The following is a 17,697-nucleotide window of genomic DNA, read 5'->3' as shown; positions in this document are numbered from 1 at the left end:
TAGATGTGCATCTGAACTTTGCAGAGTTATGCAAATCTCATTATTTTTTTATCTATCATTTATCATCGTGCTCTAAATGAATCACACCGTCACAACTCCCCCCTCTTAAAAAATTTCATCTACTCTTTGAAATTACTGTCAATATTCTCTCTTTAGCTTATAGTGTTCTAAAATAATATTCATCTATAAGAAAAGTAGATGAATGATGCATTCACATATATCATAATCTAACCATGTTCTTTCCTGGAAACACACCTCTACCTATATCTTGGTCTTACTTAATCCTAACCCCAACCCCAAGAAAAACCAAAAACAAATAAATAGTCAACCATCCATATTTAATTATCCTTTAACCAAAAAAATCCACTCTATATATACATTCTTGCCTGGGTTGTTTTTCCATTTCTTCACAACATAAGGAACTGTAATTATAAAAAAACCATGCAAAACTCCAATAATCTTTCTATCCCTCAAATGACAAGATCAACCTTAAATTGTGACACTACTACAACAACAACCACCTTAAGCCCTACTACTACAAACTCTTTGTGTAGTCATGAGTTAAGTCCTAAAAATGGTACCATAAAGAAGACACCAATTCGAAGAAGATCTCGAGCATCTAAGAAAACTCCAACAACTCATCTCAATGCAGATGCATCGAATTTTCGAGCTATAGTGCAACAATTTACAGGATGTCACACTGCTAATACTTTCTTAGGAGCTCATAAAGGTCCAATAAATTTAAGTTTTGGACTAGATGATAACGACGATTTTGAAAGAGATAATTCAATAACTCATCATGTGTCTTCATTTGGATATGATTGTTACTGCAATAATCCTATGGGTACTGAAAAGGAGAAAGAAACAAAGGGAGGTATGTTAGTATCAGTTGATGAAAATAAAATATTTGGTTCAACTTCAACGACGAATTCTAGTAGTAGTCCAAATATGGATATTTTGAGTTTAGATGATTTTGAATTGGAGGATTTATGTCTAAGTGATTTCAATGGAGATGATCAGTTAATTACTGAAAACATTTGGGATAATAATGGTTATCTTTTAATTTAGTGTATTTCTATTTTTTATTTTATTTTTTCATTTTGACTCTTTTGGAAGAAGAAAGGAAATGGAGAGATTTGGCTGAGGATCAACAGCTCAATTTTTATTCTTCCATTTTTTAATAGACTTTTTCTTTTCTTCGATTTGCAAGTGAGTTAAAAGAGAATGTTATTCATGTATATATATTTAATTTATCTTATTTGATGTCATCATTATTAAATTGTGATAGCATCTCTTAATTTAATGTGATTTTTGAGTTCTTAATTAGTCTTGTTTTTGTAATTTAGAGTTATTTTCTTTTATATATGTATACATAATTTTAGTCGAAAACAAACGGTCCACTAAACCATTTATATATGTCCCAATAACTTTAGTTATTTTTTTTGGAAAAATTACCTAAATACATAACTTATTTTACTCTATTTTTTAAAATAAATTATCATTTGAAAAAAAGTTATAAAAATCTCTACTTTCTCCTATTCTCGGATACATCATTTTGTGCGATGTATCGAAATATCGGATACATCACTTTATGCGATGTATCAATCGAGTGATGTATCCGGACGTTTTAAAATGTATCTAGATTCCACCAAATTAAAAAAAAATTGCAATTTAAAAAAAATTGAAATAAAATGTAGTTAACTCTCAACACTATGAGATATGGGTAATCCTCCTTCTTCTTTTTTTGTTTACACTAAGATTTGGCGGTTAAGTAACAGAAGGGCCAATTTGCTAGTTCAGGAGCCAACCACTGGCGAACCCAAGATTTTTAATAAGGGGGTTCAAAATCTGAAAAAGTAGACACACGAACTAGCCGAAGGGGGGTCGACATTTACAATTTATACATAAAAAATATTTTAACCATGTATAAATAGTATAATTTTTCGCCGAAGGAGGTTCGGATGAACCCCCTCATTACATGTTGGGTCCGCCCCTGGAGCCAACATGAGTTCAAAATAACTTATTTTCCTGTAAGAATAAGTGAATCAATTTTTTTGAGGAACCGCTACGGAAGGACCAAGTACGGAACGAGCTAAATAGAAATTGTAGTAATGAACTACTAAGAAATGATTGTGTTGAAGTTTCAGATATAGAGCTCGGTATTTTTCAATTTTCAATTGAATGGACGCTGAGCACACAACATCCTTATGCACCCATTTCACGTCTTAGACCTAGCTGGTGTAAAATGTAGCTTCCTTGGTAACTTCTAGTTTTACCAGGCAAAATACAAAAAATGAATCTACTACTGAAGAATGTTAATAAACTGTATTAAAAAATATTAAAACAGTAACAACAACTAAAAGTAATAAAACACAGAATCTGAAAATTTAATGCAAGAACAAAATCGAGCTCACTGACTGCACAGTGTGTCCTTAAGGAAATCATTCCCCTCAAAGTACCCGAGGTTTTGGAATCTTTCGTCCCAGGATAGAACGATTTACTCACCAAAGTAGAGGTACTGCAAATCTTTGATGACTTCGAATCACTTGATGGCTGTATTTCACACGAGTTTTAGGAAGTGCAGAAAGAAGAAGAAGATGGTATATATTCAGAATTTCGTATGGAACATTCTGAGGATTAAGAGACATATATATAGACTGTTTGCACCTTTTAAGAAAAGACACCTGTTGGGAAAAGATTTATCTGTTGAGAAAAGGTTTGCAACTTTTCGGACAAGGTTGCAACCTTTCAAAAATCTGTTGGAAAAAACGAAGCCGAAGCCGAGGCCGAGCCGAGCCGAGCAAGCGACGACAACGACGGCGCGAGGGGAGACCCTTTTCTTGACCCTTTAGCAACATGAAGGAGTGCTTCTACTTTTAGGTAGGAGACTTTTCATTTCCACCACCTATGTGGGACCAAAGCTTATTTAATAAAGCAAGAGAGAACATATCATTTTCTTCTCCACTTCTTTTTCCCTCAATTTTCCATTCAAACTATCAATTAAACCCAACAAAGAATACAAATTCGAGTAGAGCAGTTTAGTAGCTTAGAAGGCTCATAACCTTGAGATCATGGATTCAAATCCCGTCTCTACAACATCTAGTTTTGCCAAACTATTTTAGAGTTGATTCTGGTAACTAGTAATTAATTCCCGCCTTTCGCTTTTTGGGGTGGAAGGCAAAAGAAAACATTTGTCACTTTTGAGCACAAAGTAACAAATGGTCACTTTCAGAAGCAGAGTTGAGTCGACAAAAATCAAGAGAACTTTCTTGGGCTAACAAGAAATTTTCCATAAGCATAGTGAGATCAAAGAGCAGAAAATTGATGCAGTTCTCAAATAGTTTACTTGATTCCTCTTCAAGAATAATCATCCATAATATCAATTGAAGCTCCAAAAGAACAGAGCAACTGACTTATTTTTAACAAGTTGTTCACTCACAATCACACTTTTAACTTATACAACTTCTTGAATCAACATTCGAGAGCAACACAAACTGCTTGAATATCTAAAACATATTACAAAATGAATATCTCTTGATAAAGTGGTGACATGATACAATATCAAGATATTATGAGATAGTTGGGGCATATGGAAACATTGCTCCAACATTAACGCCTATTGGAGGCCACTGATTCAATGGAAAAGAGATACTTCACTCGTGATAGAACAAAATCATGGGCAGGATCGTATGGATGGACCTTTGAAGGAATCTACAAACCAAACCAAACCATTTATGTCGGGTTATTAAATCTATAAACCAAACCAAATTAATAAAAGTTGGGTTTTCGATATTAATTTTTTTTCGGGTTTTCGGTTTTTTTTGGATTTCTCGAGTTTTTCATAGTTTCTAATAAAAAGCACAGAGGAGTGCTTCTTAAAAAGAGTTCTAGTACAAAATATCAATATATAAGATGGAGGTAGAATACTATTTGAAATTTCAACTTTATAATCTAACTTTATAAAATGGGCTTTGCAATGACCCTCAAGGTCATTTTTTTGGAATTTTTGTAAAATGACCATTTTATCCCTCACTTTAGATGCCCCGAGTCGTTTTCAATTGTTACTGGGTGTTGATTTTTACAAAATCTCATGAAGAGTTAAGTCCTTGAAAATTTTGAGTTTCATAAGCTTTAAGTATTAAAAAGTGATATTTGGGGTCAATTGGAGCTACGGGTCTCAGAATAGAATTCCGTCGATTCCAGCAGCTTCAAAATGTCAAAATAGGCTTGGGAGACTTTACGGAATCAGATTTGGAGTTGTAACGAAGATTTGAGGTCTTGAGTTGAGAATTTGAGGAACTTTAAGCCAAGGTTTAACTTTGGTCAACTTTTGGAGTTTCGATGATCGGAATGGAATTCCAACGACTCCGTTGAATTCGGGAGATGGTTTTTGGTATAGAAGAAGTCTTGGTTGAATTTTTAGAGGTCCCGAGTCCGTTTTGGTATTTTGAAGGCCTAAGTTGGTGTAGTTGCGATTTTTCGAGTTTTGGGCCAACGAAATTTCGAATTCAAATTCTGATGGTTCCATCAGCTCCAGAATGACCAAATTAAGCTAGTAGCACTGTTGGAATGACTAACAAGTCAATCGATACAAGTTTGGGACCATTTGGAGCTTTTGACTTTAAAAGTTAGCCTATGGTTGACTTTGGTCAACATTCTTGGAAAACTCGCTCGAATAAAAATTCTGACAGTGCGGTTAGTTCCAAAATATCGATTTTGGTCAGGAACGACCTTTTTTCGCTTCCCGAGGCTCTCGAGCTAATATCGAGACCCGTTGTGGAAAATGGCTCTTGGATGTGGGATCCACTTTTTATTAAAATGATCTTGTATGGGAATTCTGAATGTGCCATTGAGTCCGCAACGTCAAATTTAGTGGGGTAGACTATTTGATTAATTTTTATCGGATTCCGAACGAATTTCGAGTACCCCATCGGAGATTTTGGATTCTCCAAAATCTAAAAAAACACAGCTGCAGCAACAACCCATTTTGGGTTTTTTTTCTCCAACTTTAAAAACCATAACTTGAGCATCAGGGCTCCAAATTGGGTGATTCAAAAGGCAAAATTGTGAGGTTTTTCGTGGAAAACGCATTTGAGAGATTGAAAACTGATTTGGAGCATTCGATTCAGGTAAAAATCGCGATTTTAATTGCAGTTGTGTCTATTTTCGGATCTAATTTTTGAAGAACTTTGAGTAATTGTTTCTTGACCTATATAAACCCGATTTTGATGATTCAAGGGTCTAAATTCAAGAGAATTTCGTGAGGAATCTCTTGGTAATCTCAGAAATGCGAGAAGAAGCTTCGTTCAAGGTAAAAATGCGTTTTAAGTTACTGATTTAGTTATTTTCGGAATGAAATTTTATGGAATTTTGGAAGAGTGTATCTTGGTCAATATAACTCCGTTTTGAGTGATTCTTGAGGCTAGATTGTGGGTTTTTTCGCAAGGAACGTTATGGTGTAACTTATTTTGATTGAAAGATTTTTGTTTTTGAGAAATCGACGTGTAAAGAGGCTGCCTTATATCATTTTCTTAGTTTGAAAATGTGGGAATTGATTTTTGATCGTCTTACGTAATTTTCCACCCCGAATTGTGTTATAAATATGATTTTTGAGCTTGGGGTGACGTTTAGAACGTGTTTTGGGGGTTAAATCCAGAATTTCGTATGTGGGTCCCACAATTCCCGTTTTCGACCCCAAAATTGGTCCATCTCCAAAAATTATGAAATTAGTGTCTAAATGACCGTATCGACGTTGTGGTTCTATTTTTGACAGTTTGACAGCGTTCCGAGGCCGTTTGAAAGGGAAAAGCTCCAGCACAGTGATTTGGAGCCCGCGTGTTTAGCCTACAGGCAGGCTACAGTTTACCTTTCTTTAGATTGAGCTGGAATGTGTGAAAGCATGTTGAAATAGTTGGAATTAGGGTTGGGTAGTTTGATTGTATATCTTAGGTGTTAGAAATCATGCTTTAGGCTCATTATCGGATTTTCGGATATTTAGAAGCATGTGTATCTTGTCGTTATTTGTTAGTATTATAAGGAGAGTTGAATGAGCATGTTGTTGATACGGTGGGGTATGTTGGCCTTAGTATAGGATGTAAACTTGCTTTAGATGTCCCAGCGTCGCTCCGGTAGACTTAGATCCTTGTAGAATGGTGTAGCGGGCTAGTGCCTGACAGTTTGGCCTTAGCTAGGCATTATTCTTGCTCTTAAATATACCATCATCTATAACTCGGTATAATCTTGACTTTCGTGATGCGTCGGCAACAATAAATTTCGTGATCGTTGAATTTGGCTTCAATTTTAGTTTTGGCGGTATATTGGTTGACTCATTGGAAAGGAAATTCTCGGTACTATTATTGTTTAGTTGGAAAGAAGAATATTCGGCACCATAGGATAAAATATCTGTGAGCATTCGGGTATCCAGTCCCGACCTCCATTCTGAATTATCGGGGAGCATCCGGGTACCTAGCCCCGACCTCCACCGATTTGCTAGTATGACGAGCATCTGGATATCCAGTCCTGGCCTCGATCATATCGATGTGTTACGGCGAGCATCTGAGTACCCAGTCCCGGCCTCAACCGCACTTATGTATTATGGCAAGCATCCAGATACCCAATCTCGGCCTTGACCACTTTGAACATTCGGGTGAGCCTCTGGGTCCCAGTCCCAGCCTCGACCCCTAAGTCACCACTAGATCGATTGACTCTTAGAGATTTTGGGTTTGGAAATGATATAGTACTTCGGCTCCTAACATCGCAAATTTTTGGTTCCTAGCCTTGGTATAATATTTTAATAAATATTTTTATGTATAACATAATTTAAAAGTAGTATATCTATAATCGGGTCGGTTTGGGTTCGGTTTGACTTTTTTTAGTTAAAACCAAACCAACCCTATAATGGTCGGGGGTTTTTTTCAAACACCAAACCAAGTCAAACCAAATCACTAGTCGGGTTTTTTTCCCGATTTGATTCGGTTTGTCGGTTTGGTGTAGTTTATCGGTTTGTCCTGTACAGTCCTAGCCGGAATTAGTGTATTGTAACTATCAACAAAAAATCTTAGCATGTAAGCCACCTGAAAAAGATAAACCAGAAGGAATAAATTGAGTGAAATGATAATTAATTAACTTTATTTTAGACCCTTATTTTCGGTGAGTCTTCAATTAAAGAAAATTGAGACAATGTGTCAATTTTAGTTGGATTTACTTAGTAGATTGAAATTGAAGTACACCAAAAAAGTAAAAGATGCATTTTGACCACAAGCCAGAATATTTAGGGGTCGTTTGGTTTGAATACAAGTTATGATAAGATTAGTTATAAAAGAATAAGTTATGATGAGATTAGTTATGATGGATAAATTGTGCTGAAAGTATTTTTTATTGAGTATTTGGTTTCTTGCATCCAAAATAATATGCATTATATAAATTTTAAGAATAAATTATTTGTTTACAAAAATACCCTTTATAAATGTGAAAAGTGATGTATAAAAAAGTTTAAAGTGAGATTTTTGTCATTTACCTACTTTATTTCAGGATTACTATACCACTCAAAGGAAAGGATTAACTTATCACAGCCATAATTATAAATTCCGAAATAAGTTATCCCACACTTTGTAATCAAACAAACAATTGAGGGTTATTAAAAATTTATCCCAAAACTATTTTGCTTTATCCACCACACAAACAACCCCTTAATATATCTAAAAACAATAATACTTGTAAGGACAGATAAGAAACAGTAAATCAATTAGTGCTAAGCTCATGTAGTTACTAAACTGGGTTCAGCTAAGTTTTGTTGACACCCAATTTTGATCCTTCACAACGCGAATTAGCTATCGAATTTCTTTGAATTTCAAACATTTTAAAATAATTACCTTTTATAAAAACAAAGATATTTTCATGTTATTCTTAACTATTTTTATTTTTTTATATAAATTTTAGTATAATATATATATATATTTCTATAAACTATATCTTTGATTACTATTTATGTAGTTATTCGAAAATTATCTCAAAAAGATTTCAGTTTTTAATTAAATACAATGTTAGTTAGGTTAATTTAATTATAGTTTGCATTTTTGAAAATTTTAGTTTTTTCTAAAAAAAAAAATAAATTAAAAATCCCCAATCTCCCACGTCGAAAATTATATGAAAATTTGAAGTTTTTGGATCCTATATAAATGCTCATATTCTTATTAAGAAAGGGGAGGAAGTGGGAGGTTTTTTAGCCACTCCAAAGTTAGAAATTTTCTGAACTTGGTTAGGATTTTAGACTCTTGTCCCCAGCCTAAAAATTGTAAAAATTTCTAGCTTTCAATCTATATTTTTCTTCAATGAAAATAGGAAATTGAAGTCAAAATTTAGGCTACGAACAGTGTTCTTATAATGTCGAACCTACGAAGGTTCAAGTCTAAATTTATAATCTTTTCCTTTTTTTGGAGATTGGAGTTTCATCAAGCTCTTGGGTGATGATGAAGTTGTCTTCTGCTCATCGTCTTCAGTCTTGCTTCCCGAAAAGAGGTAAAATCTTTTCTTAGCTTTATTTTATTTAATTATTTTATATTTTATATTTAGTTGATTCGTAGTTTTGTTTTTTTAGTTAGCATGTATTCAGAATAATTAGATTATTGATAAAAAAAACTATAGTTTGCATGTGTTATAATTAATTAGCTATTATGTGTTAGGATTATTTCATGACAGATCTTAGTTTTGTTCATTATTTTTCCAAATAGTTTTTCTTTGACAATATAGATTTTCATGTTTTTAATTTCTTCTTTTAACATGATTCAGATAACAAAAATATGTTTAAAGTTTTTATTCAATTGGAACTTTCATGGCCTAATTGATTTAATTCTTTCTTTAAAATTTGAGCTAGTATAGCGTATATATTAAATCTGTGTTCTTTAGTTACTTGAATATATTTCTTCTTTCCTTTCCTTTGTTCACATATATGCATGTTGTTAGTCACTTCTAGGATACTCATCAATTTGATAACTTAAAATATCATGATATGTTCCTTGGTTTAGCTTAAAATAAGTAAATGCTTATGTAATTTTATTTTGGTGCATGTGATATCAATTCGAGTCCATCTTTGGACCCCATCGTTCCATATCGTTGAGTTTTGAGTTTCCCATCATCTTGTTTGAATTCCTGGAAAGTTGATAAATGGAAATGAAGGTAATATTCATGATTTATATATTGATATTGGATTGTATACACAGAATACAGGTGAAAAAATGGTATCGTATACACTGATATACAGTATCTATATAGTCTGATATGCAAGAAAATAATATTGTATACATTGATATATAGTATATATACAATCTGACATAAAGTGATATACAGTAGATACAGGGAACAAATAGGTGATATACTGTATGTATACAGTTTGATATACAAAAATAAAGTTGTATACACTGTATATTGTGTATATACATTCCGATATACAGTGTGTATACAGCTACGATATACAGTGCAATTGTGCTTAAGACCCAAAACGTAGATGACCTAACAGCTTAGTCCAGGCGTACAAAAACTAAGTGTCGGACAATATTTTTATGTGTTATTTATTGTTTATTTATGTTAATTCGGATTGTAATAATTTATTTACTTATGTTATTTATGCTTGCTTAGATATTAATTTTAGTTTATTTTAACTTAATTAAATTCCCCTAAAGATAAATCAATTAATGTTAATTTATTTTTTAGATGATTTTCTACCTTTACTTAGGCATTTGGTAAATTTTACTTTTTTATACATATATTATTTTCAATGTTTAAGTTTGATAATTTTTTCCAATAATTTTAAATTCTTTGTTTCCTTTTAAATTAATATTTTTAAAAGTTAGTCAAATAATTTTTAAATCGACGGATAACCGTGTGCTAGAGACCACTTTGAATGCTTAACACCTTTTTAAAGTAGAAATAAGAATGTCGTACTTTTTTCTCTGAATTTTAAAGATTTAAATATGTTAGGGTCTTTTAAATTAAGTTTTCTTAATTTCTTTAAAAAATTAAGTGGCGAATCATCTTTTCTAAAATTATTTTTTTCTCCATAAAGTTGAAATTAATTTCAAACCATCTTTTTCAGACATAACAAGTTTGATTCAATTGGATGAGGGAGGGGGCTATTAACTGTTTTTCTTATCTTACGGAAAATGGTCTAAAATGTCCTTGAACTATTGAAAATAGTATAAAAATGTCTTTAACATCCACCTTTAAGTATAAAAATAACATTTTCTTTAATGAAAAAGGGCATTTTAGGCCCAATATATGAATGAGGGCATTTTTGTACCAAATTCAATAGTTCAAGGGCATTTTACGCCCTTTTTCATAATGAAAATTCTGTTAAATAAATTTTGATTTATAATTAATTTTAAATAATTAAATTGTAACTAATAAATGGTCACCACGTGTTTACAAAAATAATTTAAATTATTTAATTAAAATTCTGTTAAGTAAATTTTAATTTTGAATCGATTTTATAATTAAATTATACCAATAGATGACCGTCACATGTTTAAAAAAATTACTCAATTTATTTAATTAAAATTTTGTTAAAAAAAAGATCATTTTTAGACCTAAAGGTGAATGACAAGAACATTAATTTTCAGAATTTATATGATAATCAGATCAAATCCAAAACTATAAACAAACCACCAATGGAGAAAAGAAATCAGATGTACCGTAGCTTAAGTACTCAAAACCTTGAAATTTTCAAAATCCATCACTAATTTCAAAGTTTGATGAAAACCCAGTAAAAACTTTCCTAAATTTTAAGTTCTTAAACGATATCGAATAAATTAAGATGATTCAGATCGAAATTCTTTGAACTAACAAAACTGAATAAAAGAAGAAGCTTTGAAAGTTGTAATTGCAACCTTTTGTCAAACTTACTTTGAAGTTTTTAGCTTTGAGGGATCCAATTGCTCGCTGGAGATGAATCAAACAAGGAAGAGAGGGGGAAAGGCTGATGCTATATGTTGTTCGTTGATGAGTGGAAACTGAAAACAGAAAGTTCAATGTCGACTTTAAACCCCTAAAGTTTCAAATTACTCACAAATGCCCACTTCTTAGAAGAGTTGAATGGCGACTTTAAGCCCCTAAAGTTTCAAATTACTCACAACTGCCACCTCTTAATTAATCGTAAACCTTAAAGGTAACGTGCAAATAAAAAAATTCATAAATTTAACTAGCAACTTACGTGAATGATATAAAAACATAAAAATGGTTTGTTTGGCCATAACTAAATCTTAATATGTCATTATTATTACAAGACGAAAAGTCATTGTTTACTATCTTTAATGAAAACTATTATACTACTTCTCTATTTCATATTAAGTGAATTTTTGAGGAATTTTTTATGGTTTAAAATAATTGAATTGTTCAAAGTTCAAGATAGATGTTGAAGTTTTATATTTTCTAGGAGATAAATCACATTACTTGTAAAATTATATGATTTTACAAAGGGCAATAGTGAAAAGTATTGTTCAAATTATGTTCTTGAATATTTTTCTTAATATGTTTGCATTGCCTCATAAATTCATTTAATATGGAATAGAAAGAATAATAACTAACGTATATATTTATTTTGGAAATCATAACTTAATTATAGCTTTTGCTACAAGAGCAAAATATATATTATACTGAAAGCAAAAATAATGTATACTCTATCATTACAAGCGAACAAGGGGAGTGATGGAAGGAAAAAAATAATTTTTGCTCCTTCATGTGAGTGGTTTGTTAAACTTAACAAATACTTTCACTTGCACGTTTAGGATTAAAATGATCACTTTTTTTCGTACATTAAAAACTATTTTTGATTGCGTGATACATATGAAATATTAAAAAAATTATTTTTTTTTATATATTAAGAACTATTTTAATTACTTAATAAATATAAAAGATTAAAATATTAATTTTGTCTACACATTAAAAATTGTTTGGATTCCATCTCTAAACACCGATTACATTTAGGACAATTTTGGTCATTTTCTCCTTGACAAACCACCATACAAAGATTCACTTGGTGATGATGTTGGTCTCCAAAGGGTTATGGCCAAGCAGCTCATCCACTGCTCTGTTGCAGCCAGCAATTGGACCCAAATCCTTCAAAATGCGAGCTAGCTTTTCCAGCTACCCTCTAGCCAGCAAAATTATGGTTAGAAGTAAGCAATTTTACTCCCTCCTTCTATTTTAATCAATGTTAAGATGAATATCAAGAACTGTACTTTATCCCAAATGAGTTTCACTTATTCTTAGTTTTCTTTAAAAAAACATCTTTTAGGTGATGGGTGTTCCTGTTGATTTAATTGGCTATGAGAATTTTATGTTTCTCTTTGTTGGGAGGAAAAAGGAGAAAGTTCTTGGGAGCTTTTGTGTCCTTTGTAATTTTATAAAGCTATGATCTTTACTTTCTTTTAGCCCAGATGTGCTTCTCTGCACAATGTAGTTGCTGCTAGGAAAAGGAGAATACACTTGTTAAGGAACAATTGCATCTGAAAGCTCCCAAGAACTTTAAGACTTGTGAAGCTTGGAAACAACATTTGTAGGTCCAAGAAAAAAACTGTATTGACTTGTACTATCTTTTTCATGAAATTAAAGAGAGAAATAAGTTTTGACTAGGATCTTTGTTGGTAGCATTTGTTGCAGTCTAAGTAATGTTTGTCCCCGATAATGTACAACCCTCATTACTTGCTTGCTGTTTCTAACCAACAGTTAGAAGAGATGTAGTAACAAGTGATAAGCCTCATAGAATGGTATGTTTCTTTATGTATTATCTTGCCTCTGCAAAATTGCAGTAATACTAATTAATAATCCTCGTAGGAGTTTATGTTTCGTTATATTATATCTTGTCTGTGCAATCTGATACTAATAGAAAAGTAGACATGGCAACATTGTATATGTTGAATGGCCCATATGGCTTTGGCAAGACCATGCATCAATCCATCATTGTAACCATTGAGGACTTTAAGGCTTTACTGCTGCTCATGCCGTGGTTACATTTTTCTGTTTCACATAGGTGATGCTCTTCGATAGTGATGGTGGCAGAAAATTTTGTCAGATTTCTTAGTCTTCATGATTTCAAGTCTACAATTATGCTGCTTCTCGTTGAAGAATTTGTTCAAAGTTGCTGTCTCTAGACATTTATATGGTTCAAACTTTGCGTCAAGCTGAATAGAATTCAGATCTTTGGTCCAAGTAGTTATTATATTTGACGAAAGTAAACACTTCGTGTTATAGGATAACATCCCACTTCTTGAGCTTAAATGGCCTGAAATTAAAAGGGGGATACAGGCTTATAGTGTTTCAACTAGGCATTATTTTAAATATACAGCTCCTGGCTATAGCTTCTCACTATAGTTGGCAATAAGTAAAATAGTGATATTAGAAAACAACTCTAATGCATTCTGATCATCCTTGACATTCCAAAGGAAGTAAGAAGAGTGCTGTTGTCTTTAAGGACTGAAAGCGGTCATTGGAGATATTTACTTGTAAAAGATCAGAAAAAATAAAAATAGAAGAAAAGAATGAGGTTATATAGAAAGAGAGATCATGTATCTCAGTGTGCAGCTGCAAATTTCCCTTTAGGGACTATGTTCAGTATCAGTTTGGTGAGAAAGATGTTGACTTTTAGTGTTACTTTTGGCGTTACCCATTTTGAAGATAGAGAATGGAAAGACTGCAAGAGCCTCCTGGGCCCTGAGGATACTGCAAATAATAATGAGGGCACATCGAGTATGTTTATGCTAATCGAACCAAATCTGGTGTTTTGAAAGTGAAGTGCTTATGTAACACTCCCAATTCTATCCTTTGTGGCTTATTCATTCTTTTCTTCCTTCCTCAAAAGCAACTCACTTTTTAATTCATCAGTTGAAATCTGCAACTACAAAACACGTTGATGATTTATCAACAAGAATTGTGGAAAAGTATTGCCATTCAATTTATGTTAAACACTATTCTCTTTTATTCCTCCTACTTTTGAACTATTGCATTCTGCTATAATGCTACATATATTGTCAGGCAAGAAGCAAAATGATGATTGTGAACTAAAAGGACTTCTTTCTAGTCAGTGATATACATATACTGGAAACTTTTTCTGGTGCTGCGCAAAAAAGAGTAGAGAGAAATTTTCTTTGCTTATACCACAAGAATGAGGTTCTATAAGTTAACTAAGCTAAAAATTATACCTATATGACTATATGTGTTAAGTTGTGATTAAACTCGATATTTCTCTATTCTGCCAAGTGCCAAGTTGGAGATGTAATGATTGCCAGTTTGATGAGTTTTGAAACATTGAAATGTTAGTTGCCTTTTCTTTAACTCTTGTGTTACAATTTTGTAATTCACTTACTTTTTCAGTTTCTCATCTTTTCATTCAAAACTCGCCAGTTCTCGTTCTCTGAAGTTCTAAAATTTCTGTGTCTTACGTTGATTATTATTTTGAACCGTAGATTTACCATACTCCACTGATGAAAGTTGTCTGGAGAAGATGTTTTCAAATTTTGGCCAGGTGGCTGAAGGTACATGTCGTTGCTTGAGGATACTTTTCTCATCTATGCTGCTCTTTCTTGTAGTTGAGACCTGCTTGTTTAAATGTGTCTACTTTCTGTACCAGTTAAGATTGTTAGGGATGAAGTGACACAGAGATCAAAGGGATATGCTTTTATCCAATACACTTCTCAAGAAAATGCCATGCTTGCCCTTGATAGCATGGATCACAAGGTTATACCTAATGAATTTGTTTTGGATTTTAAATTCCTTTTGTAGTGTGTCTTCTTCCTCAAATTCTTTCTTCCCTTGTCAGTACCTCAATGGCAGGGTTATTTCTGTGGATCTCGCGAAGCCTACAAAGAAAGACTTTGGCAGATACCCGAAAACTTGCGGACTACCTGTGGAAAGATTACCGTCCGAAAATGAGTTATTGCTAGGTGAATGACAGTTTCACAACTCATCACTCTGGAAACAAGATGCAGCATCGGGTGGACTTGATGAAAATTCTATTGCAAAAAATTTCAATATTGGGTCAAACTTACAGGACTAGTCCACTTGTTCTGTCATTGCAACCTGTGGTTTGTAGGTAAGTCCACATATATATTGTGCTTGTTCTCTGAGGCATGGCATGTTGCATGTCAGTCCAGGTCTAAGTGTGCTTTGGTCATCTTACAAAACTTGTACTTAGAATCATGTATATTAAATCGCAAGATTTGTGCTTTCCAATTCGGGTGTAACTAGCTTGATGGTCAGGTTCTGCTAGTGTATGTGACTTTTGAACTGTTACGCCGTAAAAATGACTCTCGTGATGTATTTTAGGCTGCTCCCAAAGATATGGAACTGGTTCTGATTGCCCTGGAAATAAAGGATTATGAAATTAATATCTGTCTAGATGTACCTTACATGCATCTCTTTAACACTTCATCAATAAGAGGAACAGTAAAGGGTATAGCTGGAAAAACAAGTACATGTGACTTCTCGGTTTTTCTAAACCATCAAATATTTTGATATAAATTCAGTTTACCAGAACGACTAATGTTTGGGATCGAAGGTATTAAGAATGAGTTATTTTTCCCCTGATGGATGATGAAACAGTTGAGATTGGGGCTAGAAAGATTAGTATCAATTACTTGTGAGTCACATGTTTGTGACAAGGACTTGCTTGATGCATTATACTCTCCCAAATCCATACTTAATTATCTAGAGTGGAGTTCAATAAGCTGTATTTATATTTGTTTGATTTAGTTGTAATTGATTGGATTGCCAAAAGGATATTGTTGACAATAATTATATATTCAATGTAATCTTATAAGTGAGATTTGAGAGGTGACAGATATCCCGTGGAATTGGTCGAGGTGTGCGTGTTGAGAATATAATCAAATTATAAAAAGTGTTTTCTCTCTAACAACTTTAGAATTCAGATGAGATGATCACATATTTCAAAATCAGGTCTGCACGTGAGGAGCGTGTTGAGAATATAATCAAATTATAAACACACTCTCTCAGATGATAACAAATATCAAAAGGTAGAAACTATATGTATACCTCTAATACTACAATAGACACGGTGCTACCAAACTCCCACCAAGCCTAATCTCATTGAAAAGTGAGGCAAAACCCAACTAGCTATTAACCTTCTACTCTTGTATTTTCATATTCTTACATCATGTCGTTTGTAAGTTAAAACTATGTCATGTCTTATCTAATCATTTCTATCTAATACTTTTTCGACTTACGTCTACCTCTTACCATACACACTACATTTAACCTCTCACACCAACATCTGCACATTTCCTCTTCACGTATCAAAAATATTGTTCAACAATTTTAGTTTAATCAACGCATGTCCATTATGATTGAAAGAAGGCTACAATGTGGAAGCCCAACAAGTTGAACGACACCTTTGAAGTATTCTTTATAAATATTTTTAGAATATTCTTCTGAAGCTCCTTTTTTTTTTAGCACGTTCTGACTTAATACTTTTTTATGAATTAAATACTCCACACTTTCAAAATACTAAGAAAAATATCTTAATTTATAAAATAATTTGTCCAAGCATCTTTTATTTCTTTTTTAAATGTCACACTTAATTAGAGCTTCATTTTTTAGACCATAGAGCGTAAGAAATAGCTTCAGAAAAAAGGAATATAAATGACTCATATTTTAAAAGGTTAAATATTTTAGAAATTAGTATGATAAACGAGTAGTATTTAAGATATGATTAATATGTGTTCTTTCTTGATCTTGATTGTGCTTTAGATTCTTTACCAATTATCACCATAAAAACAATGATTAATATGAGTATTTTACTATAAAAAACAATGATTAATATGAGTATTTTACTATAATATTCATATTAATTGATATATTAGGTCTTGAGAAATAAATAGTTAATATTGAAGATAAAATATTTTTTTTTGTTTTTGATATATTAAAATGACAAGTAAATATAAAAAATTATTTTTTAAAATAGTAAAAAAGTAAAAATAAACGGAGGAAATAAGAATAAATCTAAATAATAAACCCAGCATTGGTCAAAATTAAAGGGAGCAGTGGTTATTAATGAATTAGTGTCACACATTTCAATGCCAAATAAATAAAGAGAAAGTGATAGCTTACATTGGTCCCTATCACAGAAATATTTACCTTTAGAATTACTTATTGAATAACCTCTACGACTATTTACTACTGATCAATTAAGTCCTCTTTATTTGATTTTTAATCTTTTGCATATTCATTACACAAGTTATTTTAAAAAACTATTGACTATATTAACTTTTATCTCCTTTCAAATTTACTCATATAAATTCATAAACTTTGTTTTAGAAATTTGTTTGTCTAACTTTGGGGGAAAATGAATACTTTCTTGATTTTAAAAAATTATTCTAAACCAAATAGAAAATGCTAAAAGAATCAAATAAAAGGGACTGGAGGGAGTATAATATTTTATGTGGAAAAAAAGAGAGAGCAAAGTCAATTATTAGTTAACTATGTAATTAGGAGTGAATAAAACTGCTTATTTCTAAATTAAAGATTTTGATTTTGAGTCTTGTTATGGAAATTTTTTTGATAGAGAGTGTCTCTCGTAAATGAGCCATTTCAATGTAAATTTAAATTTGTCGGGCTCCAAATAAAGATAGCGGACATTGGATGAGAAACCAAAAATATAAAATATGCAACTATTAGCCAACTAATATTTTTTTG

The 17,697-nt window shown here is 32.2% G+C and overlaps 2 protein-coding genes across 2 annotated transcripts; both read left to right on the top strand.

Moving 5' to 3' along the window:
- Positions 1-220: 220 nt before the first annotated feature.
- Positions 221-1,186, top strand: LOC129874437 (VQ motif-containing protein 22). Its single transcript, XM_055949724.1, has one exon. It carries the CDS (start codon positions 442-444, stop codon positions 1,066-1,068), a length of 627 nt encoding a protein of 208 aa, XP_055805699.1. The 5' UTR covers positions 221-441; the 3' UTR covers positions 1,069-1,186.
- Positions 1,187-11,955: 10,769 nt separating this feature from the next.
- On the top strand, positions 11,956-15,370 carry LOC129875201 (glycine-rich RNA-binding protein 4, mitochondrial). The gene is made up of 4 exons (XM_055950647.1): positions 11,956-12,167; positions 14,454-14,522; positions 14,618-14,724; positions 14,807-15,370. Exons 1-4 carry the CDS (start codon positions 12,032-12,034, stop codon positions 14,936-14,938), a joined length of 444 nt encoding a protein of 147 aa, XP_055806622.1. The 5' UTR covers positions 11,956-12,031; the 3' UTR covers positions 14,939-15,370.
- Positions 15,371-17,697: the final 2,327 nt, after the last annotated feature.

Source organism: Solanum dulcamara, chromosome 11 (assembly GCF_947179165.1).
Source record: "Solanum dulcamara chromosome 11, daSolDulc1.2, whole genome shotgun sequence".
Classification (NCBI taxonomy): Eukaryota; Viridiplantae; Streptophyta; class Magnoliopsida; order Solanales; family Solanaceae; genus Solanum; species Solanum dulcamara.
The sequence above is the reverse complement of the archived record's forward strand: the minus strand, read 5'-3'. Positions and strand labels throughout refer to the sequence as shown.